General features: G+C 37.9%; 1 protein-coding gene across 1 annotated transcript in view; it reads right to left on the reverse strand.

Annotated features, from left to right (window-relative positions):
* Positions 1–25,945, reverse strand: part of LOC143389961 (fibronectin-like) — a 50,785-nt gene that overhangs the window by 18,618 nt on the left and 6,222 nt on the right. Inside the window, 17 exon segments of the mRNA XM_076842651.2 lie at positions 167–436; positions 1,741–1,932; positions 4,058–4,159; positions 4,570–4,738; positions 6,179–6,273; positions 10,576–10,842; positions 12,291–12,491; positions 12,494–12,562; positions 13,443–13,637; positions 14,281–14,370; positions 14,471–14,599; positions 15,298–15,474; positions 15,669–15,852; positions 17,783–17,904; positions 22,469–22,612; positions 23,699–23,827; positions 25,673–25,825. Of these exon segments, the coding sequence (XP_076698766.2) occupies positions 167–436; positions 1,741–1,932; positions 4,058–4,159; positions 4,570–4,738; positions 6,179–6,273; positions 10,576–10,842; positions 12,291–12,491; positions 12,494–12,562; positions 13,443–13,637; positions 14,281–14,370; positions 14,471–14,599; positions 15,298–15,474; positions 15,669–15,852; positions 17,783–17,904; positions 22,469–22,612; positions 23,699–23,827; positions 25,673–25,825 (2,688 nt within the window).

Raw genomic sequence — 25,945 nt, forward strand, 5'->3', positions numbered from 1 at the left:
AATTAGTCAGGCATATGCTTTAGATTCCTTAGGCTCAATCCCTCCCATCTTCATCTCTGTGGCCAATTGCTGGCTTCTCCCTTGAAACATCCATATTTAACCAGAGTGGCTGTTGGCAGCATGCAACACCATCCATGTGTCAAACACAGAAGTTTTTAAAATTCACCCGTTTGCTGTGTCAGTGTAGTAGGGGCACTCTCTCCGCCATTAATGAGAGTGATAACGCTAATGTCATAGTCAATGCCGGGTTCCAGCCCTGTAACTGTGTAGTACCCTACTGAGGAGTCCACAAAATCTTCAAAAATAGGGATCCCTTCTCCTGCTGCAACTACTGTGATGCGGTACCCAATAATGGTGGAAGAGTTTAGCGGGGTCCACCTCAGGCTGATGCTTGAATCGGTTATATCAACAAAGCTTAGGTCAGTGAGTTGGGCACCTCTATTTAGTTACAAAGCGAAGAGGGGGCATCAGGAAAATAGAAGCAAAAAAAAAAAAAAAGAGGAAAAAATAAAGCAGTGTATATCAGGTTATCTATAGTCAAATTGATAGACTGGTAAAGCAATGATGGTAATATGCAATCTATTTCAAATGATCTGAAAAGATGTCCTAAGTATCCTGAATAGTTTGCTTTCCTGGGAAAATAAAACAGGTTACAATATTCTTTTAGGGATTTTCTTGCATTTTGAAAATGTCCCTAAACAGTAAAGTTTGACTTCTCAGATTCCTAAAAATCATAGGCCAGTTTAGGATGTCAAAACCATGAACCCAGACACAATATCCACATTAAGTATCAGCAATGATTTAAAAAAAATTTCAAGCTGTCTCAGTAGGAAAATCAAAGCTTGCATGAAGGTTTTAAAAAACTGGCTGATAAATTTTTTTTGCCTCATACAAAACTCATGTCAACATCATGGTGATAATACTAATGCATTATGGATGTACGGTGTGAAATGTGCCTTTCCCAAAAAAGCACATTCAGGCCAAGGACAGACAGGCTTGCGTCCAAGGCCACTGCCAATCTTTTAATTCATAATCAAAGTTATTTAATTAGCATTAGTAAACACATACCAAACAGTGCCAAAGAGGACACAGTCTGTGCAGTAATTTCATTCTGTCATCATCCAATTTTGGACAAACAACGAATGTATCCCTAGATAGGTCTTTTCTTTCAATTCATAAGAAGGAATGCCCTGTGGGCATGGCCTTGATTTCCTTCTTCATTCTCTTTTCCCTCCTCCAATTTAAAAAAAAACTTTGAAGTTGCAAGATAAGGAACTGGATATTGTCAACCATACATTACATCTGTGCTCACACATGGAGACAAAAAAATATTTTATAGATGGCTGCTAAAAGCAGAAACTGACTGTAAAATCAGGCACAGATGTCACAATGGGATGCATTTACCATATTACTTTTAGGCCATCAGTACTGAGTACAGACACATGACGTTTTAGTAATTTCCACGTGAGCAAACAGTAGAGAGTTCATGCCACGGTTGCCACTCCATTACATACTCATAGCAACAAAGAGCATCCCAGTGAAGCACAGACAGTGAAGCAGTGTTATCAGCAAGCCTTTGTCCAAACAGTCATTTTGACTGCGTAGTTTTGGAAAGTGCGGTTGGGAGGTTGACATTAAATCCCAAACACACTTGACACACTCAGCCATCTGGGGATTAAGATTCCAATCCCTACTTATTGAAACTGGCACTCTGAGGAGAACAGCTTATTTTTCTATTACCTGGGATGATGGTATCAGAGATAGGGACACTTTCCTTGTCATCTTTGACAGTGTAAGCACTGACATTGTATTCCAGGCTGGGACTCAGATTTTCAAAAGTGCAAGAACTCTGATCCGCACGAACCATTTCTTCCAAAGCATTACCCTGCTGTCCACTTGTAGGGGTGGTGGTGATTCTATAGCCAGTGATACCTGGAAAGAACAGAAAGGAGGAAGTTACCACAGAGCATTGATGACCCACAGAGGATTAAACAAGACTCCATGGTGAACTGACGAAGGAGATTGAATGTTTATTAAGGATTCTACTGCTATTCAACCCTTTGAGGTTGACCAAGAGTTTGATTACAGTCAAGAAAATCTTGTGTTAAATAAAATAAGCTTAGGACAGAAAGACAAAACTGTGTATTCTCATTCATTTGTGGAAATTATAATGTTGATCTTATAGAAGAAGAGAGTAGAATGGACATCACTAAAGACTAGGAAGAGTAGCAAGGAAGGGAGATACAGAAAGGTTAGATAATGGTCCGGGCACAGTGACAGCCAGTTTGGGAGGCTGGAGGATCTGAAGTTTGAGGCCAGCCTTAGCAATTAAATGAGGCCCTAAGCAGCTTAGTGAGACCCTGTCTCAAGATGAAAATTTTTTAAAAAGGGGGCTGATGATGTGGCTCAGTGGTTAAGCACCCCGGGCTTAATTCCTGTTACCAAAAACAGAAAGAAAAAAGGCAGGAAGGAAGAAACAAGGAGGGAAGGAAGAAAAATAAAAAGGTAGGTAGGTAAGAAAATGGTACCAGAATACAGGTAGATAGGAGGGATTCGTTTTAGCGTTCTACAGCCCAGCAGGGTGACTATAGTCTATAATGATTTATAATATATTTTGAACTAACTAGAAGAGACTGAAGATGCCCAACACACAGGAATAATAAGAGGAGATGGAGAAGCTTATTTGATCATTACAGACTGTATCTATGTATTCAATTATTTTACTGTACACCCAAAATACGTACAAATTTTGTGGGTCAACTACAAAAAATAAAGCTACCTTTCAGTAACAACAGAAAAGAAAGGAAATCTTGGAAAAAGGGGAAATGATGACCAAATTCCTCTCCTCCTACCACTCTCCCCAGCTTTCTCTTAATGATCAAGTCTTGGTAGGACTGTTGAGGGCCATCCCATTTTACCTGCATGGTACAAAACACTCTCTCGACCTATGGGATTTTCAGGAAGAGAAACCAAGGTGATGCCATTGATTCTAGAAAAAGTCTATAAATTATTTAAGACTTCAGGAATCATGGAAATTGGGCAGTAAAAGAATTGAGGGAGAGAAGGGAGAGATTCAAGTAGATGGTGACAACTAGAGATCTTCAGGACCCGAAGATAAGAGGTGGAAGAGTGATGATGTTAAACTTTCCAAAGGACAAGGAAACAAGGGTCTATTTTATCATTAGGAACAAGGTGAACACTAAAGTGTTATACAAGGAAATCCAGCTGGATGGGAAAAAATATTTAGGTCATTGCATTGGCTTGTGATCATCTGATGAGACCATTGAGACTGGAGATTAATGACTAGCTGCCAGCCAGCATGAAACTCCCCAGCAGAAAGTTTCAAAACCAGAGTAACTCAGTTGGAAACTGGGTAGCTTTGGCTTAAACTGTGTTCATATATTTAAAAACAAACAAAAAAACACCAAAATCATTCTAGACTTCAGAGGGAGATTAGAAAGGATATTTTGAGCTTATTTTACCTTGTGTGATTGTATAAACTGATCAGACTTAGAGATAATTACCTCAGTTTTATACCCACATAGCAGTAGAGGTGTGCAAAAAATACTTCTTCCAGGTTTTTATTTTTGTACCAGGGATTGAACCTAGGGGCAATTAGGGGCAATGTACCCCTGAGCCATATCTGCAGCCTGTATTTTATTTTTTTCTTTGTGATCCTTGGGATTGAACCCAGGGCCTTATGCATGTGAGGCAAGCACTCTATCAATTGAGCTATATCCCAGCCTCTTTATTTTGTTTTTAATATTATATTTCATTTTAGAGACAGGGTCTTATTGAATTTCTAAGGGCCTCACCAAGTTGCTGAAGCTGGCTTTGAACTCACAATCCTCCTGCCTCAGTCTCCTAAGCCACTGGGATTGCAGGCATGTGCCACTGCACCCAGCTACTTCTTACAAAAATTTTAACAGTAAAATAAGTACGAGTTAAGTAATAAACTAGATATATTCCTCAAGTTAAGTATAGCAGGTATGGATGCAACCAACATTAGCTGAAACTTTGGTTTAGTATAAAATCTTGGTTTTGGAAACCCTCCGACTGGTCCCAGACCTTCCTGGGGTGGTGCTCCTCTCCCAGGACACAGTAAGCTTGCCAGTATCAGGGTTGGCCTCCAGGTGCAAGTTGGTCGGTGGAGACAGTGCTATGCAAAAAGAAAATGTTAAATTAAAAATGAGAGCTCACACAAAGTTCTTGGCCAGAGGAATGTTTCTTCCCCTTCTTTCTTTTCCCTTTATCCCTCCCAGCCTTCCTTCCAGAATTGGTGAAATTATAGAAGTCATAGTATGAAAACATGGTGCATGATTATTTTTTACTACTAACGGAATTATTTCCAACTTTCCAGCTTGCAAATACTCTTGACATGGAAAGAACATATCATATGCCCCAAAATACCTGGCATGAGTTGGATCCGCTCTTCCAAATTTCTAAATAGTAAGTCGGAATAAGATTTTCCCCCATACTATTCTTATAAATAGTGCTATTGACAGATTTTTAAAAGTAGAACAGTTTGAAAAGCTAAAAGAAAAGAAAAAACACAAGAACTCTCCCTATGTGTCACCACTCTGTTGACAATCGGCTGTTCGATTTCTTTCCCATCTCTCAGGACTTGGACGCTGTAATCATATTCCACTCCTGGAGTCAAGTCAGACACGACAATGCTTCCTGAGTCTGAAGTCACTTCTCGTGGGGCCTCACCTCCCTGACTTGGTCGCACACCCAGCTAGAGGGAGGAGAGCACATAAACACAAAGGACAAGCATTTCTGGTTAAATAATAGTTAAATTATAATCTAGATACATGTTGAGAGGTTGTGGTTAGACTTTATATATCATGGCTCCTCAGAAACACACAATGTACTTTCACTGGGGAGGCATTGGGGACATGCCGTAGCTCTATTTCCAACCTCAGCTGGAAATTCCCTAGATTGGAGCCAGGGTGGAAGAGGTATCTTCCAAATGGCACTAAGGTATCTTCCAAATGGCACTAAGGTAGTTTGTGATGGATGGTTCCAGAGAAATGCCTGGAACCTTCTATTAAAAATGCTGATTTGCTTGATAAAGGACCTTCTGGTATAAACAGGGGGCTTTGGGCCACATGATATAGTTCACTTCTATTTTCTTTTGTGTGAGAGGAAATTCCCTAGGCACTCTATTAAATGAGTTATTTATATCTAGTTCACTTTTCAGTTGCCATTTCAGGGCACCAGCCTCTGTAGCACCTCTTATTAAAACACACACACACACAAAAAAAAAAAAAACCCTCCTGTTGAAGACATTATGTTCATAGTTTCAGCTGCAGGATATGTTCCAAAAGAAGAATTAAAATAAATGTGCCCATAGTTATGGTGTTATGAAATGGTGTTAGACCTCAGAAAAATCCTTCATATGCTACGCAGCATCTGAAGGTTAGATTGGTGCCATTAAAGGAAATCCACAAGGTACGGCACACTTCAAAAAGGAGTCTCAATAAGTGGCCTAATCATCAATATGGCCATTACATACTCAAAAAGGAAATTACCTCTGGCTTATTTTTAAAATAATCCTGGGGGTTTAGTCTTAATTTCCAGTCTTGATAAATTATTTCTTCCTCCATTCTCTACATAAACAACAAAAGTAATTCAAGCATATTCATTTGTATTCATCATTTCCCTAATATCATTACTTAAAAGAACATGAATCCAGATATCTACAGGGGAGACCTCAATCTTAATCTCTATTAAAGAGATTTATCCATGTGGCTTTGAACAAGTCAAAAGGAAACTGATTGGATGAAAGTGTGATTTTTAAATGACTCCGAGTTTAATTGTTCTCCCCAAATTGGCTTTTGTGAACTGCTTGGCACCCATTTAGAACAACATATCAAATGGAGTTCTCCTACATTTTTCTTACATGTAGTTCCCTGGGGGAAAGGATAGAGAAAATAAAAAGAGCAACAACTAACAGGTCCATGCTAATGTTTTCTCCTTTGCAAAGCACACACACACCCTCAGTCCATCCTTGCAGCAACTGAACAAGGTAAGCAAGGGGATCCTCCAGGTGTGAACAGAGGCAGGTGACAACACCCAGGTCTCCTCTCCTGAACAGCTTCTATCTACTGCATGCAAAAATAGGATGGCTCTATCAAGCCTGCATCACAAGAATTTAGGAACATTTGCAGTTTACCTTAAACCCAATCCTTGGAACATGGATCCATGTGATCACAATGGTGGTCTCAGTGACCTCTGTGTTGAAAGGTGGAATGGAGCTCGATGGCTGCACTGTGAAATGAACCAACACATGTGTTCAACACCTTCAACTTGTAAACGATGGTAGAAAATGTAAAAAAACAAGTATCTTTATCTAGAACTTGAGTTTAATGAACCAGTAGATGGAGAAGGAGTTACTTCATCAGGTGGGAAGAGCAGTGCTTCTCAATGATCAATGTGCCACACAAATAACCTGGTGAAAATCCAGGTGCTGATTCTGGAGGTCCAGCCTGGGGTTTGAGGAGCTAGCTTTTCAAACCGGCCAACGATGCCAACTCTGGTCTGTGAATCACACTTGAGTATAACAGGTGGCTAGACAACACTTTCAACTCCTTAGATTCTGATTTGTGGCTTTTCATTAATGTTGGGATTTGAGTTTGGTGACAATAAATTTTCTTATAACAGAATAAAGTCCCTTATAAAATATGTAACTGGTCACTGCAAACAGAGAATCATTTGGTTTCTTAAACATTACGAACAATGGTAAAATTACAGATGTGATCTAAAAATAGCTTTTTGCTGAATTTTCCACAATGGTGACTATATTTTTGGTTGTGGTAAGTGATGCCATATAAAAGTTAAAAAATTCTGAAATCATGAATGCATTTTAATTGTAAAAATTCATCCTTTTAATATATGATTGTTCATTCATAAGAACTCTATAGAAGTTTAGTATCCTACCACTAGAATTAGAAATCATAACAAAGGTTTATTTTGCATCTCCTAGCATCCTAGCACCAGTTATTTCTCTTAGTGAAAATATTTTTTAAAGCAAGGGATTAGACAAAGGGGAATGAAGGGAAGGGAATGGGGGTGGGAATAGGAAAGACAGCAGAATGAATTGGACATAACTTTTCTATGTTCATATATGAATACCACCAGTGAAACTCCATATCCTGAACAACCTCAAAAACCGGAATTGAATTAGAATAAGTTATACTCCATATGTATATAGTATGTCAAAATACACTCTATATCATGTATATCTAAAAAGGACAAAATTTTTAAATGTCTTCAAAAAAGCGAGGAGGAGAAAGAGCATGTGTACACAGTTAAGGCAGGCACTCCCAACAGCCTTGCAAATTTTTGTTATAAACTTAGAAAGATGAGGCTTTGGAAGCCAAGAAGTTTGAGTTGGATGAATTAAGTTCAAGGGTTTGGAGCACATTAGTAGCCCTGGGTTATGCCTTCACAGTTCCTTCCATTTTATGTCCCAACCAAACTCTGTTCTCACTGGGAAAAATAACTACTGAAAACATTTATTCTAAATCATGAATGGCTAGTGAGACAAAGAGTTATCCTCCAGAATTACACCAACAGAGATTAAAAAGTCTTCAGACTCTAGTCTATATAGCTCAAATCAAATGTTGTATTTTGTTTTTTCTGTGCCATGTGCGAATTTAGACTCAACACTGCAATTCTTCCTTTTTTCCCCCTCAGTCTGGATTTTATTGTCTTACTTCTTTTTTTTATTTTTAAAATACTTTGTGGGAAAAAGTCAAATATCTGTGTGGGCCATTTTGCAGAGACTGCTATAATGACTGAACTGAACTAAGGTTTAGTGAGCTATTTTGTTAAGTATATTATTCTGGTGGCATTTGGGGAAACGGGGGTGGGTGATCCTTGGTGCTCTCCAGCACCTCTGAAATCATACATTACGTGGCTGTGGCTCACTTTGCCAAAATACCAGGGCCAGCAGGGGGTCACCATTTTTAATGACCCACAAGAAACAATTTAGAGAACAGTCAATTTCTTTTATTGAACATCTGTGAAAGCCACAACTTTTTCACAAGTTACATTCTCTCCAACAGTCCTGGACTTTAGAACTGGGTATTTTCTATTGCTTGAGCTAGCCAGGGAAAATCTTCCCAAGTTTAAGATGATCCTCTCTGTCTGGGAAGACCATTACAGGAAAATCACCAAACCACAACCCCACAAACTGATGTCAAACAACGGATGTGACTGTTAAGTATGAGTTACAGATTCTGGAAGGTCTTGTTAGGTGAAGAACTGCCTGGCTGTTAAAGAAATAAAATATGCCCTATCAATAAAGGAATGAGCCATATTTTCCCCAGAAATAGCTGCTTCTTCCCACTTTTCTCACATTTGCTCTTAAGAATTCAGCACAAGTTATAAAACTCAGGAAAGTTATTCCCAGAATTCAGCTTAGTAAGACAGTAAAAAAGCTACAGAAAGTTACAAGTAATTTCAAAAACAGCAAGCTCTGCAGATGTTTACAGCCACAGGAGTATTTGAGGTTTAAATGAAGTTGTATAACTACTTGTTTACATTGGTTTATTTAAATATAAGCTGGCCTGAGTGGTTCTCATTATCATTTCTTTCTCAATCAATCATCTCAACAAATGGTTTTTGAAAGTATACTCTGCAATGTACTATTTTAACCTTTACATAATAAATATTAATTTTGCTATTAGCATTTTAATTCAAATATAATTATATTTAAGTAAATATATGTATATATATATATATATATATATGTATATATATATATATATATATATATATATATATATATATATATATATATATAAACATATTCAAGAAAGCAAAAAATAGCATTTCCAATAAGTATATCAAAGTTCCCCCCGCCAAAAAGTTTCTGTACTGATCCCCTCACTCCACTTAATTATTGTTATCTTCACTAAAAATTCTCTTTCATTTCATAGGCACTCTACTCTATCCAGCAAAAAAAGAAAAGTACATAAAATGTCTCATGGTAATGAAAAAGACAACTATATAATTCTACATTTCAGTAAAAAAGGCTGTCTGTTGAAAGGAAGCAGGCACAGGACTTTCCATTCTAACTCAGTGAAGGCCTTTCTTAAGAAAATACAAAGACAATTTCATGAGAGTAGATTTTAGGCTCTCTCAGAACCAGATGACATAAAAGAGTGAAATTTGAAGGTGAACTTTCTTTCAAATTAAAAGCAAATTTCATTTGCCTGTGATTAACAATCATTTAGGAAAAAGCCTTCATTGGCCAGCCACCAAATTTAAACGGAAATAAGTTTTTGGTGAAGTAGGGATTCTTATGGGGAAACATTTATAGAGAGATTTCTTTGGGAAATAAATTCCAGAGTTATGTACAAACTAAGGGTTGTCTTGACTTTTTTTTGACTGCTTTTGAATGTCTATATTTTTAAATTAGTAAAAGAGGAAGATTTGTGGAAAGCTTTTGGGAAATTGAAAACTAGTACATGGTTGCAATATATGCTTAAAAAAGTGCTTATGTTAGATGTGTTCATAATTCAAAATGTCAAGTTGAAAATAACAAATAATATTCGGCTAGCAATAAGGCGTCTCATAATTCTTTGTAATGTAAATGGAATGTACTTAGTGGAAATCAGTTTGTGAATAAAGGCCTTTATTGTGATGTGTATATATAGAAGATTTAAGACCATTTACTCTAAAATGTTGAGCAAAAGTAGAAACATGACCAAAATTTATTAGAATTTTCACCCTCTGTGGAACTTCAAGAGTTTTTTAAGGAAAAGGAAAAAAACAAAAAAAAAATGAATGAAAGAAAAGAAAGTTCGTTTCTGTGTGCTATAGAAGTACTTAACGCTTTGCTGTCAACAACACTTGGGAGAAAAAATTTCCTCAGCTTCTTGGTCTATTGGCTGGTTTCCACTCAGTCCCTAGATATTTTTTATTCTGCTTGTATGGCTATCATTTGATACCCACTGTAATAAACTATAGGTAGAGATGCTGATTTATTTTGTCTTAACTATTTGGTAAATTTATTTTGTCTGATACAATTTAATTTTTCTAATTGCAGGGTCATTATGCTACTCAAAGTGCTAGCCTAGGAGGAAATAAGGAACTTGGCAATGTATGCAAAAAAAAAATTTTTTTTCCTTTTTTTGGAGCTACTATAGATCAAACCCAGGGCTTTGGGCATGCTAGGCACGTGTTTTGCTGATGCAGTCACATCACCAGCCCTCATAGAGAAGATCTTTCTTCAAAAATTGTATCAGCTAAATGAAATAGCATGCTTTTGAATTACATTCTGGCACAAGCTCCTTGTCTTGTAGCAGATGAATAATAAACAATTTATGGCCCAGCAGCCAATCCATAGAGCACATTTTTAGTAGCATTGCTTTAAATGATGTACTAAGTTTTTAAAGTTAACCTTTAAAAATGGAAGAACAGAGACTGCAAAAATACAGTAAAGAACCTATGATACGGCTGGGGATACAGCTCAGTTGGTAGAGTGCTTGCCTTACATGCACAAGGCCTTAGGTTTAATCCCCAGCACCATTTAAAAAAAAAAAGAACTAAATTTTGGCTTACATGTAGTGAAGACTCCAGTGACTTTGGGGCTCTCTTGGTCGCCTTGGATACCTACGAGGGCGACAGTGTACTCAGATGCAGGCTGCAGGTTCCTCAGGGGGTACTTGGAGACAGAGGGCCCCATGTTGTAATGCTTGGGCCGGCCCCCTCGGTTCAGGCCCAGCGTCAGTCGGTACCCTGAGATCCAGGCCCAAGGTGGGGTCCAAGTTACCAGGACAGTTGTGTCACTTTCATTGACAAATTGGAGGTTAGTGGGAGCATCCAGTTCTAGAAAAAAAAGATGAAACATGTGAAGAAATATTTAGATCAGTAATTATCTCATTGGAATCTTAAGGCTTGACTAAACAGTGTTGCGTTTCTTCTACTCAAGGTAGAAAAAGGAAAAGTCAAAACTCTGGAGAAAATGAGCCTTTAAGAGACAGAGCACTTTGTACAACTGTGCCTAAACACTGTGTCAGCCATGAGAAGCCCTTGACCTTTTCCCCTTGAGGGTTATCTTTTGGACAGTCTCATTTTCAGCAAGATCTCCCATCACACTCAGAAATTACAACTACATTAAAGTGATGGCATTTTCTTAAAAAAGCAAAACAAATACTTGTGAACCCCACAATTTGCTCAGAGCCAGAAAGGTTATGGGAAGAGAGATAAACTCAACAGAAAGGACAGCAAGACAGAAGTTCCCTATGGATCAAAGGAAGAGTCTATGCATTTATTAAATGAATAGTCCTTTGCTGGAGAAATAAATGTTATTTTCGCATGGTTCTGAGTAGACAATAATTATAGTTATTAGAATAGGCTCAGAACCTCAGATTCTCAGTAGGACATGGGTGACTTTGTACTATCTGAAAGACTAGTACATCCATTGGAATGGAAACATCCATTGTGGGTTTTCTTCTTGAGTATGACAACTAGCAGTTTCCCCTCAGAATTCTAGAACACATTTCAGATACAAGAAATCTTTAGGAGGTGGCTGGGTATAATTGAAAACAGGGAGTCCAGAATCAAAAAGTCAGGTTTTAGATCCAGTTCTATCTCTTCTTAGCTCTATGACCTTAAAACTTGCAGAACTTCAAAAATGTTTAAGTTTCTTTCTGAATCCAGTAGAGATAATAATATTTTCCTTTATAAGATTAAAATGAAGATTAAATATGAGTAGAGTACTTCGCTAGAACTGAGCAGACAACTCAGTGTTCAAAATAGTAGACACTTATTCATTTCCACATTTTTTTTGCAGTGTTGGAAATTGAACATATTAGGTAAGTGTTCCACCACTGAGCTACATCCCTAGCCCAGCAACTACAATTCTAAAATTCTACTATAAAAGTGTTAGTAGTTTACATTTTAACTTAGATCTAGATATATTTATTAAATAAAAAATGCACTCAAATTACTTAACCATGTTTCCATTAGCAAAGGAAATTAGGTTCTCTTAGTGCCATCCCCCTGAGTATTGGAAATGGATTACCATTTACCATCCACAGAGCTTATCTGAATTTTCATTCCAAGTTTAGTGAGCTTTACATTCAATACACAGTCTCCCTGTTGGGCATTTTTCTACTGCTAAACTGTAAACCCAGGAGGTTAATAGAAGAGCAAGGTTGCACTTCCACAAAGGTCAGATGTGAGGGAAGAGCAAGGTTGCACTTCCACATAGGTCAGATGTGAGGGTGGAGAAGCTGGGGGGTGGGGCAGACACAGGTAGGAAGAGTACATACTGGTTGTCTGTTGTGCAGTCAGAGGCTTGCTCTCCCTCCCCTGGTTCACAGCAAAGACCTTGAAGTAATAGGTGGCCCCGGGGGACAACCCCATGACTTCTGCAAAAGTGTTTCTGTTAATGGGCAGCCTCTGCCCATGCTCCCCAGGCAAGTTGACGGGGATCACATCCACACGATAGCCGGTCACTGCACTGTCAGGGGTGTCCACATGATGGTGACCTTCACATCTGTCACGTCCACAAACTACAGGTCTTTAGGAGGGGGAACTTTATCTAACAGACAAGAAACAGCAAGTCATTCACAATTCCAACTTTTTTTTTGTACTGGGAATTTAAGCCAGGGAAACTTTACCATTAAGCCACATCCCCAGCCCTTTTAATTTTTTTTTATTTTGAGACAGGGTCTCACTATGTGGCTTAGGGCCTGGATAAGTTGCTGAGGCTGGCCTTGAATTTGAAATCCTGCCTCAGTCTCTCAGGTTGCTGGGATTACAGATGTGCACCACCATGGCCAGCTGAAAACTGTCTTTAAGGCCATTTTCCTGGACATGTTAGGCACTTCATGGGGCTACCCTCCAGAGCACTGCTAAATTTTGTCTCTTAACCAGATAATTGGCTTTTTTGCATAGATTTTCACAGTTCAGTCATACTGCTTACATTATGAAATTTGAAGTTTTGTGTCTAAAATACATAGGTAAATGTATGAGTTTACAACATAAGAGGTATCAATTTGGAGAGAGAAGTTAAACATAAAAAAATAGAGTTTAAGGTAACTGCCCAAAAGATAAGATGGTCTTATCTTACTGAACTATTTTATAATAATGAAGAGCAACAGATAAAATGACCCTAGGCTTCCGAGAAAAAAAAAATAAGAAAAATTGATGATAAAATTGTTTTTTGACTAGTCGTTCCAATAGCTGTCTTTGATAAGCTCCCTAACTTGTATTGTGGGCACTTCAGCGGAATATCCTTAGTTTCAGATGATTTGAATGTAGGAACTTCTGACAGAGAGAAAACAACCCTCTCTCAGGGACAATCAACCCTTAGTCTGTGTACTCCAGTTCTCCCCAGGAGGCTAATGGAATGAACTTGATCCCAGGAGGTCTACCTGTTATCTAGCTGCCCCAGGGGAGAAGACACAAGGGAGCATTACCTGACCGTGGGGTGCCCTTGGTTTCTTGCTGGATGAAGACAGGAGTACTCTCCTGGTTTTCTTCCACCGCATAGATGGTGATGTTGTACTGAACTCCAGGCTGCAAGTCACTGAGGGTGACAGAGTTGGCAGTCTCAGGGAGGTTGAGCTCAGTGCTACCGCCCACTTCTGATGGTGCATAGACTATTCTGTACCCTGCAAGGTCCGGAGAAAAGTATGAAGGGCTGTTTTATAAAACAGAGGCTAAGAAAATCATAAATCATCCCCTCTCTAGTCACCCTTACACCTTGCTTGATTAGTTAAGAATCAGCAAGATTCTTTTTGATTCTTTCAATGCTACCACTTCTAATGACTATTCAGCACAAAGATAAAATAAGAAGAGCCATACAAACTTTTTAATAATAAATATCATCCTTGAAGACATGAGATACTTAATAGCTGTCAATTAGAAAAGCCAGTAGGTGGAAATATTCATGCTAGGCTGATTTCTCTTCTTTGAGCTCTGGATTATGGAAGCAATTAATGAACCAGTCTGAACACAGAGCTCTCAAGCCCTGTCTGTGTCTTTGAGGAACCTCTATTATGAGGCTGAATAGGCAACTTAGCTCTTCTTTAAGTCTTAGTGTAAGGTTTTCAGAAATGCCACACCTCTGCAGCCCTGGAAATGCTTGCTGTAATGGCCAATGAGCTGCCTTTGCAGGTGTGTGTGTGTGTGTGTGTATGTGTGTGTAAGGAGTTAGTAAAATGGAATGTTACACTTATCCGCAGTATGAATCTGCTCTTGCCACACTTAGCCATAAAGATTAACAAAGAAGCCAAAGAACAAGGCTAAGCCCACCTGTGATTGGTGCCTAGGGTCTGCTCCAGCGAACAACAATGGAGGTGTCATCAACTTGGCGCACAGTAGGGTCAGGAGGGGCATCAGGAGCTAACAAAGAAAGGAAGGAGGAAGTAAGGCAGCTGGGCAACTTTGCTGTAGTCCTGCTTGTACAAAAGGATTCCTTGAACACCACGTAGCACACAGGTACCTGTTGTCTGTGAGGTAGACAGGATCAAACTTTGCTCCCCGTCTTCGGCTATCTGATAGACATTTACAATGTACTTTCAGCCAGGAAGCAGGTCAGGGATGCTCACAGAAGTGGCCGTGCTCGGGAGTTCTTTGGAATAAAAAAGGAAAGGTCACTGATCATAGCAAACCAATGCCTCCACAGCTGATACAAGAAGAACGAACGACATATCACAGGGGGGAAAAGACTAGAAGGAGATGTAGTAAAAGATCATCAGTGATTATTAATGTACCATGGGATATTTCTTCTTTCATTTTTCCAAAATCTTCTCCTAAAGATGCATAGTCTTAATAATGCACCCCCAAATTTTTGAAAATAGCTCTATGTGGTTATAAGTCCTAGTAGCAGCAATGTGCAGAAAGTGATGGGAGTTGGGGTGGGAGGGATATTCTTTGTCTTGACCTGGATGCTGGTCCCATGAATGAGTTCAACAAACTTTGTAAAAGATCTCTAACCAGGGGAATCTAGAAAGCATAAGCAAAGGACCTGAGCACTCTTCAAAGCTACAATCTTCAGAGGTAGTCCTCATATACAATCACTGCCATGAGAAAATAGCTTCTGTTGGGCAAACCTATGTCCAGGCAAATATTTGGTGCTCAGTGAAGCTCACATCAGGGACCAGGACAAAGTGTCTTTGCTCATAGGAACCCAGCCAGTTCTGTAAAGGGTTAGCCCCTCCCTGACTTTTATCAGAAGGGAGAGTGTTCAGACCACATGCGATGCCCTGTCCCCAGGGGGTCTAACCATCACCCCTCCAAACCTGTCCTGAGACAACGTGTTTAGCTTACCCAGGTACCGTGGCTCATCTCCCTCCTCACTCAGCTCATACTCCACCCGGAATTCAGAAACAGTATCGGAAGCTGAGACCCATGAGACCACAAAGCTGCTGGCAGTGATTTCAGTCACAGATTCAGACGTGGCCACTACTGGTGACAAAGGTGTCATCTCTCCTGTCACAGTGTTGCCTAGAGTGCCACAGAAAGGGAGAGAGCAGTCCTTGAGTTTTCTAGAATGTTCACCCTTCTTGTCTGAAGAATATTGTAATTTAAAAAATGTAGGTGCCATTCACAGAAGGAATTGAACTGAGAATGAAGCAGGTCCTGCAGGGAGCCCGAGTCTGGGATACCCAGATGTAGACACGAGGATGCTAGTTACGTACTGGTCCCTTTGGGGGTGCTGCTGCTGGTGGTGGTGAAGTCAAAGCGTGTCACTTCTCTGTGGCCATACTGCTGAATACTGATGAGCTGCCCCTCATATATCACTCCTGGGGTCCGGCCTTTAATGACGTAGGAGTTTAAGTGACCAGGAATGGTAGCTTCTTTCCAATGGCCCACAGAATTTTTCTGAAAATTTAAATGAAATTTAAAAAAAGAAAAAAATCACACAAGAGTTTGCAAGGATGCACATTCAGAGATGAGGGTGAGCAATCTTCAAAGACAAATGAGGAGATTTTCAGCTCCACTCTGGAGGACGATCGTGGAAAACTGAATTCAGAACAGGGGCTAGTAGTAAAGTTTTTGATGTTAATAATTGTATTATAAGTATTATTTATTGGGAGTTTACAGCTCTGTGCTGTTTTGCTTGTTTTCTCCCACTGATCTTCACCTCCCTGCATCCTACTCAGTAGTGTTGGTATCACTGCTCTCATTTTAGAGGTGGAAAAACCAAGAGTTATGTGACATGCTGGAGGTTATGAATTTGCAAGCACTGAACACCTTTGCTTTGGTCAGAGCAATTACTTAATATTGGTGAATACAATTATGATATCCTAAATGTTCATCTTGCCCACTTTTTTTTTCCACTTTTACAATAAGCAGAGATAGCTTCCTTTCTAAAATGGGAAATATGTTCTATCATCTTTTAAGTTGGTGGAATACAATTCAAGTTTCTTGCCCTGCAGAAGTGTCCAAAGGCACCATACTCTTTTTGTGATTCAGATTCTGGGGACAGCACAAACAAGATTCAACTGGTCTGGTTTTGTGACTCATTCTTGGATACAAACTATCCCATCAAAAGTGGTCAGCCAACTTTGGGCAAGACTATAGAAGAATGTAATTTCAGTTTATTTAATCTTTTGCTCCTGGTTTACATTTTCACATCCTGTTCAACTTCATTAGTATGTCATAGATCACAAAGCTCACTGCAATAGAATGTGTGGAAAAGAAACACCCTAACTTCAAACAAGAAGAAATCCTTTTAAGTATAAATATTCAAAGTAGTATGAGTATCAAAATACATTTTGTATCCCCAGTGATTTTTCTTTTTAATTGCCCAATCAACCAGTTTACAGATTTAATTCAAATGCTCAAGTGCCCATTTATATTTTGGGGATAAATGAAAGTGATCTTAGTATCCTTTGAATTTAAATTTTAACTTAAATACACTGTGAAAAATTTTGAAATTAGTCATTAAAATTAGCTCCAAATTGGTAGTAAACTTGTATTCAATGTGAGCTTTTAAAATTAGCTATCAGAAGAAAAGATTAGAAAATATACTCATAAGGAAACAATCAAAAAGTTTTCATTTTAATAGACATTTTCTCCTGTATTTAAAGTACTGTTCCTCAAATCATGTTATGAACTTAAAAGTTTTATTGGGGTAGGTTTGAGAGGGTAAGAAAAACTAAAGCTTAATGGACATTATCTTCCTTGGTATGGTTTCTTCAGTTTCTAGATGTTTAGAAAATCACAGGGCTCATTCTTTAAATAAACCAACTATCATCCCTCATCTACACCTTCCTCTCATCATCTCTTTCTCTTCTATCTAAATAACCTTAGGAGATAAAATTAATGCTTGAAACAATGAATCTTAGGCTGGAGATGTGGTTCAGTGGTAGAGCACTTGCCTGGCATGCAGGATGCCTGGGGTTTGATCCTCAGTACCACACACAAAACAAACCAAAACACAAAAATATGGTTTAAAATGTGAATCAAAAAAGAAAGGAATTAATTTACAGGACAGATTCCAATAAGTTCTTCCTTTAATAGAGTTGAAAGACATGCAAAAAAATTAGATTATCTTCCCACATTGGGCAAGATTAAGTTTATGCTATCATTTCTAATTCCTTGCAAAAATCATTTGCAACATAAATTTCTAAATTCTAAATACAAAAAAAAAACAGTCAATTTGATTGACCACATATTCTCACTAAGAAAACACATTGACAGTTAATCAGATCTGTTGACTCAAAAGCTAGAAACAAACAAAAGAAACATATCAGAATTTGGTGAGGTCGGGATAGTCGATGTTCAGGGTTTCTGGATGGATACTCACAGGTCTCCACCTGAGAATGTACTTGGTGATGTGAGATGGTTCTGGTGCATTCCAATGGATGGGGTGAGAGTTGGGCTGACGGGGGGTCTCAATGATAATTACTTGGACAGGACCAGATGTACCTAAAAATTTTAAAAGATGAGATTTGGTTATATAGAGTATCCACTCCAATTTAAAATTTAATGTTCATGGATTCCTGACACTGGAAATCAATGCAACAAATTCTTTCTTAGATGATTATTATTGTTCTTCAAATGAGAAACACAAATGTTTATAATAAACATTTTTTAAAAAAATCTCCTTAATCTGTTTTCTTCATTTTCAAAGGAAAATTGTGAAACAATTGTGAAATTGCTTTAACACAGACAATGTAATTCAGAATACAAACTTCATTTACTGATTATATTGTTTCCTTTAAAGAAAATTCTAATTTGTGAAAGTTTCATTACCAAAGACTCTGCTATCTGAGAAGAAAACAACATTCCAAAGGCCATATGACATGATGTAAAACAAACACATTTCTAAATGGTGTCGAATCTTAGGCAAATAGACAAAGGTAATAATTAAAAACCCAGTTTTATTTCTCATCAGCCTAAGCATTCTGTCAGTTTGGAAAAAGAAATCTAGCTTTTTTTCTATTCAAAAAGTATACTCTAAAATCACACCACTGGCCAAATTATTAAAAGATCAAAATTTTTTTTCAAAAGGAGTTAACAACTAAAATGACATTATGAAGTACATAATAAATTCAATGTTTCCACATCTTGGCATGTGTGACTGTTATGGACTTGGTTCTTTTGTTTAAGAAAAAGGAAAAATAAGGAAAAAGAATCAATTTATTAATACAATAGACTCCACTTAGGATAAAACAAAACAGTCCTGAAATATTTAGGTTTATAGAACAGAAAACTATCTTTCTCTTAAACTCTGTATTCTCTATAATGTCAGCCAATGTTCAATTTTCTAGAAATAAAAAAAAGTTCTTTGTAATAAATAACCTTTCCAAGAATTTTTTATGTTTAATAAAGCACTTCACCAGATTATTAACAGATTTAAGTTTCCTGAAAAGTCTCAGGGAAAAGTATATTTATTTTCGAATATATAGAAACTTATTTATAAATGTATTTAGTATCTTAGCCATTAAATTATCTTTGAAAACAAAGTATTCTCTAGCAGAATAATTATCTAACTTGTAAATCTAGGTATACTTAAAAGTCCTAGAATAATACACTGACTCTCATGCGGGTAAAAATTCAAAGTTGGTTGGAAATCCAAATATTCTTTGAATCTTAATTTCATTGAGGGTACATATTTCCTGGCCACATGGCTATCAAAGTTCATGTATAAAATTCACAGTTTTCCATTCTAAAGTGACATATATTTCACAGAACATGCACGATGTTTGCTTTAATCAATTGGCAAAAGTTACATGACCCTCTTTGAAATATTCCTCTGTTCATGGAGATTCTCATAAATATGAATATGTTTTTAAAGATAAATATTTAAGAAAAGTTTTAGAGATGTGAGTATTTAAAGTACTTTCATATAAGTCCGTAAATAGAGGAATATCAGATCCTTAAGTTATTTATGATCATTGGCATTAGGTTGTATAAATATTGATCCTTGAAAGAAATCCTACTACAAACTCTTCAGAGAAAGAGACACTAGGTATACATTTTATTTAGGGTGTCAATCATGACTTTGAGGTGGGGGAAGTGTATGAAGAATGAACGTATATGAAGATAGTTTTTAAAAAGACAATACAAGTCACCTTTAAGAATAATTATACTGCCATGTCCACAAGGACACTAGGAGGAGGCTGACAAAGGGAAATGAAGGGATATGGGGAAAGGTTACCATGATGGTTTGACCCTAGCCAAAGAGAAGCACACTAGAGTTGCACTTTTTACTTCATTGTTCTGAAATTCTAGGTTTTAATGTTGAGGCTAATGCCGTGGCACACCTTTAATGGAACTGCACTGAATAACAAATGGGGACTTTGCATATTTTTGCTCAAGAAGCAAAGAAACTGTGTCAGTTATTTGTGAAGTCAATTAAATTCCTTTTAATCACCACACTCTACTTTATACTACATACAATTCAGATACCATTGACAATTTTTAAATTTTGACCTTTATCTATTAATTTTTTTGGTGATGCTGGATTGAATCCAGGGACTCCCATGTGCTAATAAGCAAGCTCTCTACCAATGAGCTACATCACCAGCCATTTTTAAATTTTATTTTGAAACAAGTTCTCACAAAATTTCCCAGACTGGCCTTGAACTTGAGATTCTCCTACCTCACCCTTTACAGTAGCTAGGATTACAGTGTGCATAGCCACGCTGGATTTGCTCATTCTTTTAATATTGGCTGGTTGGTAGAAATTCTCCAATTAACCTCTCTGGCATATAGTAGCAATATACTGCCAATAATTCACCACCAAAATCTTTATTCCCTTTCTTCTTTAGTATGATCAAAAAAATAATAAAGTAGTTAAGATAGACACCAGGTCTACCCTTATAAAAACAGCTTAAAATAAGGTCAAAATGAATAATTTCCAGTAACGGTGACCCTGTAGAAGTTAAGCATTCATGATTTTTAGACTCAGTCACTTTTTCCTCTATTTAATTTGCTAAACTCTGTGTTCTCCTAGTTGCTTATTAACAAACCAAAAGCCATGTATCTTTTGCTAGTTTGAACAACTCTAACAGTCCTCTGTAGGAGGAACAAACACAACAGGGCTCAGAGACTATCTGTTGGTGATCTGTTGTCCCTTTATTCTTTCCACACTCTTAAAGCACCACATGCTTCACATGAGCCATTGAGCAAAGAGATAAACACCTAAGAATAAGACTGAGCCCCTTTCCCCAAGGTCTCCCCTGCGCAATGGATACCTGACCCTCCTCTTTTTCAGATAACAGAAACAAAGGCATCAGGTAAAACTACAACCAAAAGACTCCTTTCCACCCCAATTACATCTCTAACAGATCCACCTAAATGCAAGCAAGCAGGTGTGTGGACAGGTTTATTTAAAAAAAAAAAATAGAGGAAAGATTTCTGTAAATCACTCAGGAAAAAATAGTTTCCAACAATTGCCACATCAATTTGAGTAATCATAAACATAAAAACAAGAATATTTCTTTACAAGGTTCTATCCTCTGGTTGCATCATTTAAAATAAACCCAATGCATATTTTCCAAACCTATAGTGTTTTTGTAATCAGATGTAAAACTATATTAATTTTTTTTTACTTTTTTTTGATACCAGGGATTGAACCAAGAGGTTCTTAACCACAGAGTCATATCCCCAGCCCTTTTTTATTTTTTAGTTTGAAACAAGGTCTCACTAAATTGCTGAGGCTGCTTTGAATTTGAAATCCTCCTGCCTCAGCCTCCTGATCCACTGGGATTACAGATGTATGCCACAGTGCCTAGCTAAATTAAAAAAAAAAAATTAAGGTGATTCTTTAGCCTAAATCTACCAAGAAACACAACTTAAAGGGCAGGTGGGTCTGTGCCCTGAGCATATGCAGTCACCTTCTCCAGACCTGATAATGTCTGAAGATTGGCAAGAGCTAAATCTCCCAGGGTCATAGAAAGGATGCAATGGTGAATGTTATTTAGGATCACAAACTGTCAGATTATTAGTGTGGAAGGAATTTTGAAGGTAATTAGCTACAATCCCCCCAGTTTACAGATGAGGAAATGGAGAACAGAAGCTTGACTGCTATCCCTTTGGTAACACATAGAGTTTAGACCCAAGGTTTGGCTAATGCTGCCTTTGGCCAAATGGCTCCCATAGCTCATTCCCTGTGAGAGAGACTCTGTTATCATGTTCCACAGATAGGAAATCAATTAAATTTTAATTTCTGTCATATACAGATTCTGACACCCCTAAAATATTTTTCTTTCTGATGTGGGCCATATTCTCTCTAAAATTAATAGAGATTTGGGAGATTTTATATCTCAGATTTTGCTCACAAAACTGATGCTGAATAAGTAGACTTTCATAATTGAATGTTTTATTATAATCACTCAGCAAATTTTAAAAATTTTAAATTTCCCCCAAATGAATTCATAACACCTATAGTTAGGCATCATGTCTTTGTGTCCTGAAAAAAACCAGCAACAACATTTGAGGGTGTTTGAACTGTGTAGGCAAAGATGACCAAGTTACTCAACTCTTGGCCCAGGATACTTTGTTCTACATTCTAACTGATCAAACAAATGAAAGCTTTACACCAAGAGGGCCTAGGTGACATGGGGAGCGAACACATGCCCCGTGTTGCACTTCATCCCCTCTCTAGGCAACTTCTCTGTCAAGAACCAGGATAGAAAGCCCCAAACCCCCAGCACCACTCACTCCATGGTTTCTGTTTCCATGTATGGGTATGAAGATAAAATGAGTCAGTGTTATAACCTAGAGGAGCGTTCTACTATATAAAAAAGAAAATTACATATATATGCCTGTTCAGAGTCTTCGTACCTTTCACTGGATAGATTGGGTGGGGGAGAAAGGAAAATCATTTTATTCAAAAATTTAATCCATTTTTAGACGATGATATGAGAAATGGATGGAAAAGAGAGAAGCCCACGCCTTGGACCTCAGACTATGATGAGCACTAGTGCTGCCTGCAGTTTTATAACAACTGACAGTTCCCACTGACAGTTACAGAGCTGCTTACCTGGATAGGCCTGCAAGGGCTGGCAGTGCCACTCCCCAATGCCACAGCCATAGCAGTAGCACTGGTACCTGATACCATGCACATGTTTCTCCCATGAGTCTCCAATTTGATAAAATGTCTGGGTTTCTGAATCCTGGCAATGATCTAGAATACAAGCAAGGAAAAGATAAATAGCCTTGAAGATTTAAGTCTACCAAGTAAATTTCAGGGTGCTAGAGCATGCATTCTTGGAAATTTGAATAAAAATGTCCAACTCTCCTTATAATTATATGCAGTTAAAAAACACTTCGTTCACATTCTTTTCCTTACAGGATTATTAGTTTAAAAAATATCCATTGGAAGGAATATTTAGTTTTATTAAAACGGATATGTTTCTGAGTAAAAATGAAAAGAATAAGATCAGTATCAGTCTGAGCATTAATTTTTTTTAAAGAGTGAGAGAGAGTGAGAAAGAGGGAGAGAGAGAGAGAATTTTTTAATATTTATTTTTTAGTTTTCGGCAGACACAACATCTTTGTTTGTATGTGGTGCTGAGGATCGAACCCGGGCCGCACGCATTCCAGGCGAGCGTGCTACCACTTGAGCCACATCCCCAGCCCCTGAGCATTAATTTTTTTAAAATTACATATTTTATTTTAATGATATCAATGTAACTGGCTTGCCATTTGAATAGCTAGGGAAAATTTGCAATAATTTCACTTTAAATACTTCCTTAAAATCTGGGGGAACTACATTTTAACTACGAGTACCCACTGAGCAGCTTCTAAGAAAACCTTCCCAGCTTGGCCAATCTTAGTTTGTTTTCATGGTGAGCAACTTGCTTCTTTCAGTAAAGAAGTATTAATGAATTACCCTAAACTTTGGAGCACTAGGAACACAGCTCTTTTAAGATCCAACCTTTCCTCTTTGCTCAGTGCTACTTTAAAAGAAAGCCAAAAAATGGAGTGTTCTAGAAGGAGGTAGCGCTGGCATACTTCTTTGCCCATATTAATGCACGTTCAGCAAATAAAAGTGCCTTTTCCTAACATGAGTCAGAACTAAAGAACTAAATTTATTGAATTAAAACAGATGATTACCACTATTGAGACAGAGAAGAGTTTGCAAAGCTCTGTAAACAGCTGGGCAAACTCTGGATCAACTTCCGTCATGTAGCATTGAATAGCTTTCCTTATCTAAAACTGACTGGCCATGCTTCATACCCAAAACCATCCCAGGAGAAGGGCTACTCACCAATGGGATCACACTGCCATCGGCCTCGGCCCTGACCAAAGCAGGTACAGTTCAGCATGTGTCCCTCTTCATGTCGCTTGTGGAATCTGTCATTCATGTTGTAAGTGATGTCATCAACAATGCACTGATCTGTTTAGAGAATAGTTAGATGGGTGAGGAACTTTCAAAATCTCACTGACAAAACAAAATGAATTAAACTTTTCAAAGCATATTCCCCCCTCTTGATTATTAACAGATTGCATGAGAAGAATTTTCTACTGGTATAGAATAAACTTTTTTTCAAAGCTTAGTCAGTACTATAATTTTTGCCCTCCCCCAATTTTCTCTTATAGACATAAATGTTCAAGTTTATAGCATATGCAACTAAATCCAATTTTTAAACAAATACGTGTCTTAGTTTCTGAAAAGAAACTTGCTCAGGTGATAATTTTCTTTAAATCTCTGCTTGCCATAAGAAGATGATTTAACATAATATATAGTACACAGCACAGTGTTGTGATCTGGTCCCTGGAATGGGGAGAAGGGAGGAGACATTGGATTAGGGAAATAAAATTACATCAATGAATCTTTGTAAATTAAATTAAATCAACTCTGTGTCTCACTCCGTGAGAGATCCTGAGAAAATCACTTGATCCTGAGAAAATCACTTTGCTTCTTTGGGTCTCAGCGTCTGCATTTGTAAAAGGAAGACTTGGTTTGCACACCATACTAAGTAAGTAAGGCTCCTTTTGGCTCTGCCATATCATATGCAATTACTATTATTCCTGGATTGTGTATCCATTCAACACCACAAAAGGAATAAGCTCAAGCCAATATCTACTCACTAGCTACTATTATGACTATTTATTAGCTCAGAGTTCTACCTGAATATTACTTTTCAAATCAAAGAAGTGGAAAACTGAAAATCTGAATGAATCAACACCTCCTCATATTGAATCTTTGGGTTCAAAGCGGGGAAAGTAATCTGAACACGTATTCTTAAATTATTCTTAAATTCAAATCTACAAGAGTCTGATTTTAGAATGGCAGTGTTTGTTCTTTGTAGAAATAATTCAATCTCTTTTAGACACAAATGCTGTGGTATCATGTAAAGTTCGGAGGATCAAATGTGTTCTTGCTTTTGAAGCCACCCTTTTGGCTCAGCCTAAGTTCTTCCATCCTTGGAATGCTTCAGAGTCTTAGAATTACTGTGCCGGATCTTACCAGTTCATAAACCACACAGGCATTTTGATTCCAAAGTTAGAGCAAGGCCCAAGCCCAGTCTGACTCTACTGGGTTTTATCTTCTTGGGGGAGATCTAGAGAGTTGGTGCATGTCCTCTATTCTGAGCTGATATCACCCAATGTACCTCTTTCAAGAATCAATTATCGGCCAGGTACATGGTGCACACCTATAATCCCAGAAGCTCAGGAGGCTGAGACAGGAGGATCACAAGTTCAAAGCTAGCCTCAACAAAATTGAGGTGCTAAGGAAGTAAGTGAGAACCTGTCTCTAAATAAAATACAAAATAGGGCTGGGGATGAGACTCAGTGGTTGAGTGACCCTGAGTTCAATCCCTGGTATTCCCCCCACAAATAGAATCAATTTTCCCCTCCTCTGTCCTTCAATGACACGGACATTCCACTTTACTGTGCTTTTTCTCATTGCTACTGAGACGAAGAAAGAGAAATATTAAAAAATGGAAAAATCACAAAGATCTATAAAGTTTTTCCAAAATCTTCCTAAAATCTTTTCACTGTGATAATGTCCCATCAAATGTAATAAATGGAAATCTCTTTGAGAAAAGAAAAGAATCATCATGCCAGCTTTTACTAACTGGCTGCCCCCCCAAAATGAACTTCTTCAGCATAGCAGACTGACTAATGGAGTGGCATTGGGGGCTGCTCTGCTTTAGGCAAAGTACAAGTTTTCACATTAAAGTCTCTCTGTGTACCCTTTGTTCTCTCAAATGCTTTGGTTAATAAGGCGACATACCTCGGAGCTTGGAGTAGGCGACACATGTCCATTCTCCACGGCCATTCCCAATACACGTGCACCTCATCATGTGGCCCATATCATGCTGCTTATCCCACTGATCTCCAATGCAATACATGACTCCTTCGTTGGTTGTGCAGATTTCCTCATGGGCTGTTTTGAAATGGAGAAGCAATGCATTTGATAAACAATCACAGGGTCAAGGCAGGTGTGCAAACACCATTATCAGTTCAGTCTAGTCTTCCTAAGAATTCTCACTTGGAAAGACTTGTG

Source organism: Callospermophilus lateralis, unplaced genomic scaffold (genome assembly GCF_048772815.1).
Source record: "Callospermophilus lateralis isolate mCalLat2 unplaced genomic scaffold, mCalLat2.hap1 Scaffold_129, whole genome shotgun sequence".
NCBI lineage: Eukaryota > Metazoa > Chordata > Mammalia > Rodentia > Sciuridae > Callospermophilus > Callospermophilus lateralis.